This window comes from Epithele typhae (genome assembly GCF_022376455.1).
Source record: "Epithele typhae strain CBS 203.58 chromosome Unknown BXZ73scaffold_7, whole genome shotgun sequence".
In the NCBI taxonomy this organism is placed as follows: domain Eukaryota; kingdom Fungi; phylum Basidiomycota; class Agaricomycetes; order Polyporales; family Epitheliaceae; genus Epithele; species Epithele typhae.
In genome coordinates, this window is record NW_025954198.1 from 774,893 (window position 1) to 782,865 (window position 7,973).

The 7,973-nt window shown below is 64.4% G+C and overlaps 2 protein-coding genes across 2 annotated transcripts; both read right to left on the bottom strand.

The window, feature by feature from the left end:
• Positions 1–283: 283 nt before the first annotated feature.
• Positions 284–547, bottom strand: BXZ73DRAFT_18755 (uncharacterized protein; the record flags this gene model as incomplete). The annotated part of the gene is made up of 1 exon (XM_048017570.1): positions 284–547. A coding segment is annotated over one exon (264 nt), but the record flags the coding sequence as incomplete, so codon positions are not given.
• Positions 548–7,330: 6,783 nt separating this feature from the next.
• On the bottom strand, positions 7,331–7,627 carry BXZ73DRAFT_21584 (uncharacterized protein; the record flags this gene model as incomplete). Its single annotated transcript, XM_048017626.1, has 1 exon — positions 7,331–7,627. A coding segment is annotated over one exon (297 nt), but the record flags the coding sequence as incomplete, so codon positions are not given.
• Positions 7,628–7,973: the final 346 nt, after the last annotated feature.

A 7,973-nucleotide genomic window follows, 5' to 3' on the forward strand; every position in this document is an offset into this window, starting at 1 on the left:
CTGCATCGCGAGAGAAACAGAGAAGGGGAATCTTGTATGGGGACAGGTTCGCTCAACACCTGTGGCACCGAATCAGCAAGGCTCCTCGCGCATCCACGGAGGGGGCACCCGACGCACCAAGTGTTGCTGTCCTGCGACCTCCGCCCGCGTAGCTCGACGGCTGCAGCGCGTACCCGTGCTGCGCCTGTGGTGCCGGCGCTGGTGGTGCCGCCTGCTCGTGCGCGCTGGTGCGCCCGCCGCTCCTCCTCCTCCCGTCGGCCTGCGCCTGCTGCAGCTTCCGCGCGAGCACGGGGCAACCCGTGTTCATGTGCCGCCGGAGCGTGTCCCGGCGCGCGAACGCGTTCCCGCAGTGCTCGCAGTGCTCCTTCATGCTCTTCAGGTGGCACTCCGCGATGTGCTTCGGGATGTTCTCGAACAGCATCTTCTCCGCGCGGCACGGGCCCCAGCGGCACTCGCTCTGCGTGCCGCGCGCGCCCGCGTCGGCGTGGTGCGTCCGGAAGTGCCGGCGCACGCCCGGGTGGGAGAGGTCGTCGAGCGCGACGTTGCAGCCGTTCCACTCGCAGCGGCGGGTGCTGGCGGGCGGGGCGAGGGGCGGATAGGCGGGCGGGGCGAAGTCGAGGCGCGCGGCGGTGGGCGCGGTGGACGCGAGGGGTACGCCATGGAGGGGTGCATGAGGGCGGTGTAGGACGTCGAGTCCGAGCCGTGGGGCGAAGGTGGGGGCGGGGGCGACGGGGTGGGGGACATTTTTGTAGGCTGGGGCGTAGGACCAGCAGGGGGACGAGGTGGTTGCGGTCCTGGGCGATGGTGGTGGACGGCAGCCTGCGAGATGTTAAGCCAGAGCGAGCGCTCGCGAGCAAGGGTGGTACTTACGTGTTGCATTGGCTGTACTCGGGCAGGTCATAGTACACCTGCGCGTCACCTCGAGGCTGGTGGACGTTCGTGCCTCGATCATAGTTTGAGTAATGCCCCGATTGGTATCAATCCCGTGTACATGCGTCTGTTTGAGGCGGGTCACTGACAACGCCACCACGCGTGAGTGATAGTTAAGGAATGTTTGAGGGGTACTTACTACGGAGGTACCGATACTGGGTGGATGTGAGCATGTTCATTGAAGTTCGGGTAGAGACGCGCGAAAGCGAGCGATGTCTAGGTGAAGTGGGAGCCGGGACCGATGATGACCTCTGGGACCCAGCGAGTACTTATGTGTCCCGGCGATGGTTGGGCCATCAGGGGGGCTTCGCTGCACGATGCGCATAGCATCTCATCCGGATGTGACTTTCGTTCAGAGCGCCGGCTTCTGCTGCAAGAACAGCCGCGATCCCGTGTAATCTCGGAGTCCGCCTGAACACCGTCCATCTAGCAGGTTCCTATGGACAGCAGAAGACTTGGAGTGCCGCATGACGCTGTCCCAGCCCCGACCCATCGGCGTGCGTGCCTAGTTTTGCCAGGCGGCAGGACGTGAGGCCCGTCGACCGGTTAATGTGGACGGCTCACCTGAACATAACGTCCAGAGGACAGTTTGAGTTGTGCGAACCGAAATAGGACTGCCCCGGAACACTGCCGCGAAAAAGAACAAGGAGGGAGAGGCGCCAAGCTGGAAGGTCGAGGTATCCAGATAGAGGGACACGCCCCTTCGGCGCTTAACGGAGCTGCGCGTCTGCTCATGGACCCTGCGCCGCATGATTCAATCGAGGTCATAGAGCATCGCCTGTACTGCACAATGCCATCGATGGGGGACACATACCAGAGCATATCCTGGTCTATGACCTGCAGCATGCCTTTGGTGAGGTGGCGGCGAGGTGGGTGGCGGGAGCGGTCTGTCGGGGGCGGCAAAAGCTCTCGCGTCACTGGATGGCGCTTCCATGACCGGGAAGGAGGGTGGGAAGACATAGATACTAGAAAGCCGGGCTACACTCGCGGGATCGGCTGCGACGCGCGGGCGAATCCCGCGCAGCGACAGCGATCCGCCCGCACCAAGGAGGGGTGGAATGGACGCCGATTGCCGGGACGCGCGAAGAGTACGCACCATCTTGCCTATGGCGAACGAACGACGCCGCCCGAGGTGGCAAGAGCAAGGAGGAGGGTCCGGCGAGAGACGTGCCTGCCTGGAGCGCACAGCAAGAGACCGGCTCAGGAGGCCGCCCGCCTCCGCCAAGAGCGCGCGCCTACTTGTCCGAAGGCCCGCGAAGCCACTCTTCTTGTGGTTCCCTCCAGAAACGCTGCCGTCATGAAACCGCTGAAAGCCCCAGCACCCTCCGCTCGGTCTCAGCAGGCCTCGGATGATGCCATAGGTACGATGAGCCGTCGGAGCTCCGTGGATGTTCTGGGCCCGCGAGTCGCGAAAATTATTGACACGAATGGCGCGTCGAATTAATGGTGACGGAATCCGAAGCCAGACGTTGGGCAGTGGTCAAGATCTTGTCCTGTGTGGTCCATGTCAGCCGGTCTCAAAGTATACCCGCGACGGAGGAACATGGCGCGCGTCCCGCAAAAAGGCGCACCTTGTCCTGGCTCTAGGCATGAAAAATTTAGCATCCTGTGCAATAAACAAGAAGATCCACTGAGCACTGACAGATCTATTGCAATCTGATCTTGCGGCGTCGGTATGTCTATGCTTGTCCGTAATGCCAGCTGGCTGCTTTACTACGATCACGAGGTCCGGTCTTCTATTCTCACGCGCTACTCCGTCCCGAGCGCCGGTGGAAGTGCTCGATATAAACGAGGAACGGAAAAGCGGGACCTACCCCGCCGGGAGAAGAGTGGGAAGGGCGGCCTCGGAGCCATGACTGAAGGCGCATTGGAAAGTGCTGCCTGCGATCTTCGTCGGAATGACGTACTCTCCGAACGACCAGGAGCGGAGAGTTGAAGGCTGGCGCCTGAGGCACCTCGACCATGATCGACGAGGAGTATCCGGATAGGGCCCTGGACAGAATTCAGCGTAGTGCTAGCAGCGAAGAGTACGGCGTGAGAAGCTTCCACGCGCGGACCGCCCATGGTCAGGCCTCAGGGCCGGTTCACCCGGACTGTCGTTGTGATGCCCGCCGTCACAGAATTGTGGGACTTCAAACCTCAGGCAGCCAGAACCTCGGGCAGGGCCAGCCCACTCCTCCAACGCACCGCCTGCGCATCACATGTGTGCATACAGGTGACAAATGCCAGCAAAAATGGATCCCATTTTGCCTTCAGGGAGCTGCAATGCATCAGTGCTCCAGCAGGCATATACGAATAAGAAGCCGAGGGGACGCGCCTGGCGTTGCCAAAGGCAAGAGACCCTGGCTTGGTCCGCATCGCGGAACGCTGACTAACGTGCAGCGCATACGGGGTTCTCCAGTAGCCGGCTATCCTGCTCACAGGCTACAGCGCGCATCGTGAGTTATCGATGATGTTGAAACAATCGCAGAGGCGCTAACCTTGAGCATGATCAACAGGATCGCGGTGCTGTGATGAATGGACGCTGAGGAAGAGGAGCAACCGCGGCGACCTCGGGTGGTGAGTAGCAGAACGCACACGTAACGCTTACGTGGCCAAAATGACGAGTGTGCGAAATACTGCGGGCCGAGGTTCCGCGCGCGGAGTGCGAAAAGTTCAATCGGAGCTGATCATGAGGAGAACGCAGCGGCTTCTTCCGGACCCGGCCGGGTTTCCGCTCCTAACGCCGCTTCCAGCCCAGGTGGCCCGCGTCACCTCTCTCAGTCTGCCAGGATTGAGCCAGCCTGTGTCGTTGCTAGGCTCACGCCCGACCTCACGTCGACCTCACGTTTCTCACCGAAGCGTGGGGTCGTCGCGCGCTGGCGTTGCTGCAGTCAATGTGATTTGCCCGTCGTGCGCGTCCGGAGGCCAACCCTCCGGTCGCAGTGGGCCCTGCGCGCCTGCGCGCACTGTTCAATGGCGAGATCGAACCCGACTTCCTACCATCAGGAGCAGAGCGCAACTTCAAACCCCAGACTCACTACAGCTGCCTCGCAGGCCCTCCCCCCGGACGTGAGACGGCCGGGTGCAGCGACGATGCGCCCGTGGGGAGCCAGCTCGGCGGATTGTGATCAGATCCAGGGGCGTCGCGTCGCCCCCGCTTCCGTTTGGACATTGATTTCGCCATCGCAGGGCCCGCGTCGCTCGGGGGGCGCGAGTCGACGCTCGCCGGGCGCCCCGCGCCCCGCGCAATCGCAAATTCGGCACGATCGAACGCGTCCGCCGGTGGGCGGTGGTGGGCTGCGCCGGACGCAACGACGTTCAACGTAGTGCGTGTTAGCCGACCCCGCGGGGGACGCCGGCGGTCGATCACACACCTAGGCTGCGCGCCGGCCGGCGGCAGGACCAATTGTAGGTAAGTGTGTAGTTTCAGGACCGAGCGAGCTCGGACCGCACCATCGGGGTGTGCGATGCGAGGGCGATCCCTCTCGCCTGTGTCGCGCCTTCGGCAGCCCTACATACAGCTTACGCTGTTGCTAGATGATGCACTTTGGCGAGCGGGTGTGTCCTCGCACCATAACAAGTGAAGTTAACGTCATGCGACAACAAACACTCAAAGACGTTGCAGCCGCAAAAGCACCTTGAAGTCGCGCCGGCAACCAACACCGCTACTAGGAGAAGGGCAGCCTAACGCGCCAGAAGGCTGTCCATGACATTAGCGAGGACAAAGTTGAGTCTCCGTGTCGACATCCATCTCGGGTCCTTGTCGGACGACCGCAAGCGGTGCATCAGGATTCAGATTCGTTTCCCCATCCCCCCGAGTCCCCACTCGCCAAACGGCCCACGCCTCCGAGGTCGCCCACACCTGGCCACTCTCCTCATCCGAAGGCGCAGGAGAAGAACCCGCAGGAGACAGGTCTCACAGGCACCCGCACAGGACACCGCGGACAGACACGATCCCGCCGCGAGAACGTGGAGGTCCGCGTCTGGCTTGGAGCTGGCCCTGGTGATGGAAGACGTCAACCACAACCACAACCACACGACGCAAGCCGTCAAATTCCCGCGAACGTAATCCTGCGCCCGGGCGCGGGCGCGGGCGCGCTGCCCACTTTTCGACGCTCGTGCTCATCCGCGGGCGCGCGGTCTCCTGAAGCACCCCCGAGCCCGCCATCTGCGTCGGCCCGCCGACGACGGGGTCGCGCCCACGCTGCGCCAGGCTCGTCGTGGGACGACAGCCTGATGGTGCCATGCATTTCCACACACTTACGTGGGAGCACGACACCGGAGCTTGAAGGCGGCGGTGGGTCAGACAAATTCACTCGCGCGAGCTCAACGTGGCCGACGACCGGCGTCGTGCAGCGCGAAATACGGCCGCGTACCGGTGTTTCCGCGTCCTCCTCTCAGCTTCCTGGCACCCCGGAATACCAGGCAGTTTCGATCGACGCGGTGTCGTCGCGTACTTTCACTTTCATTTTAGCAAGCTTAAGCATATACAGTTTCCCAACATTTGTGCGCGGCGCGTCCTGAGGCCGCATCTCGTGCCCGTCCATCTCGCACCAGCACGCAGCGGCACGAGCATCCGCCACCGACATCACCCCGGCCGCCAGTGCAGATCTCGGCGCGGGCCAGGGGGGCCCGGGGAGGGGTAGAAATCCAGAGTCTAGAGGCGGGCGGGATCCGTCCACGACCACACGTACAGCCCGCACGTCCCGTCTGCGGCCCGCCAGGCGAACACAGCGGTGCCCGTCGATCACCGATTCGCTCCCCCAGGGCCCATGGTGGACGGCCACCGTCCACAATCCCGCAATCCCACCATCCCGCAATCTGCAATCCGCAATCTGAAATCCACATGACGCTAGCTGCCGCAGAACGCGGGTCGGTCACCGCGTGGCGGGCCAGAGGAGCGGCTCAGCAGGTGAACTCGTGAACTGGTGATGGGCACCGACGCCGGCACCGACGGCGCCACCCAAGTTCCTGCAGCGAGTCCGTCGACGGGTGCGTGGGTGGGCTCATTGCTGAATATTCAATATTCAACGGTCGCCTGGCCACGGCCCCGCCCCGCCCCGCCGCGACCTCGAACTCGAACTCGAACTCGAACTCGACCGCTGCTGCTGCACGTCCGCACGTCTGCACACCTCGGCAGCTCTGGTGACGTTGGTATCGAAGCGGCGGTCGGACACCCGGCTAACCAGGTTCGGTTCGCGAGGGCGAGGCGCGAGCTCAGCTGCGTGCGTGCGAGCGCGGAGGCGGAGGCGGGGGGGAGTTTGCGCGGGGGGTGCGCGCACGTACGTCAAGCTGAAGCGAGCCAAGCCGACGTCGGTGCTCGTTTGGCGCGAGCGCGTCTCCCCATCGGCGCAGGAAGGCGAGTCTGCGGAGCCGGGGCGGCCCACAGCGCCGCGCGAAGAGAGCAGAGAAGACTCGAGATACGCGCGCAGAAGGCCCCGACGCGGGTTGCAGCGTAGACGCGACGTTCGAGGCCCGGCACGCCCGTGGCGTGGTACTCGGATCGTCTCTGGCACCAGTCTTGAACGTTGAACGCACACTCAGCAGTAGCATCAGACGGCGCGCGCGCGAGAGGGAGAGAGAGAGGCGGACGAGCACGAGTCCTGTTGCGCGCGGTAAGACTACTTAATACACGAGGGTAGGAGAGAGAGCTATATGATACAACTGTAACGATGCAGAACCCCGAGACGCCTGACGAGGCGACGCCTCCGGGAGGTGCACCGACCGACGGCGGTGTCCATCTTCTACGCCCGCCCCGACGCGTCCCGCAGGCGGCGCGGCGAGACGGGACGTATCCGAACACCCTGGCGGTTTTGTTTACCCAGGGATGCGAGCGGGGATGCGAGGGTACGAGGGGAGGGCGGGCGCGGGATGATAGGGGGAAGTCGTAAGCGTAAGCGTAGCGTAGTGGAGAGCGGCGGCGGCGGGAGCCCAGGGAGACGACAGCGGCGAATAGTTAGCGAGCGGGACCTGGAGACCGAGTTACGAGGCTGTACGGGTTCGTATAGGGGGGCGCGACGGTCCAGTAAACGGCAGATAGAGTAGAGGTGGTCAAGAAAGGACAGAGGGGGTTAAGGGCGGCGGCGGCGGCGGATGCGCACAGCGCGAGCCACGAGCCTCGGAGCTGCCCAAGCCTGCAAACAAAGAGAACGCGAGGGGGGTAAGCGCACCGTCCGAAAGGCCCCCTAGCAGGGAAACGCACAGGAAGAGCAATCCCAGCGAGCGAGCAACCCACAGGCCCCAGAGCTCCCGGCACGAGTTTGGCCTCGAGCAGCGAGCTCCGCAGCACCCCGATGCGCGCTCACGGGCTCGAGCCCGGGCTCGAACCCGAGCTGTAACCCGAGCCAGGCGTCGAGGGGGCCTTCGCGCCCGGGCGCGCGTGGCGCTCGGCGTGCGCGCGCTGCGCCTGGGGCGAGTTCGGGCAGAAGCCTTTGATATGTCGGGAGAGCGTGTCGGCGCGGGCGAAGTCGGCGCCGCAGTACTGGCACTGCTTCGTCATGTTGCGGAGGTGGCACTCGGCGATGTGCTTCCCGAACGAGGAGGGGAACATGTCCTTGCCGCAGCCGCGCACGCCCCAGACGCACGCGCCGCGCGTGTGGTTGTCGGACACGAGCACGTCGTGGTGCGTGCGCAGGTGGCGCGCGATCCCGGACGGGGACGGGTCGTCGATCGGGATCCCGCAGCGCGCGCCGGGGGCGCCCCATTCGCACTGCGCTTGCCGTTTTGAGGACGCGGACGCGGGCGCGGCGGCGGGGTACGCGAAGGGCGCGAGGGAGGAGAGCGCGGAGTGAGAGTGGGGCGGGCAATAGGCAGAGTGCTCGGAGGGGTAGGCGCGGTAGCCGTTCGCAGGTGCAGGAGGCGAGAAGTGCATCGAGGGCTGAGCGTAGTAGTCGCCAGAGCGCGGGTAACGCGAGGAGTGGTCAGGAGCGCCGAAGTCCTCCATGTAGTCGAACGGGGTCTGGGTGCGCGGTTCACTGCAGGGAGGAAGGCGGTGGACGCGTCGGGGTGAGCGGCGAGGGGAGAGGGGACGTCGGGGGATGGTACGTACTGAGAGGACCAGC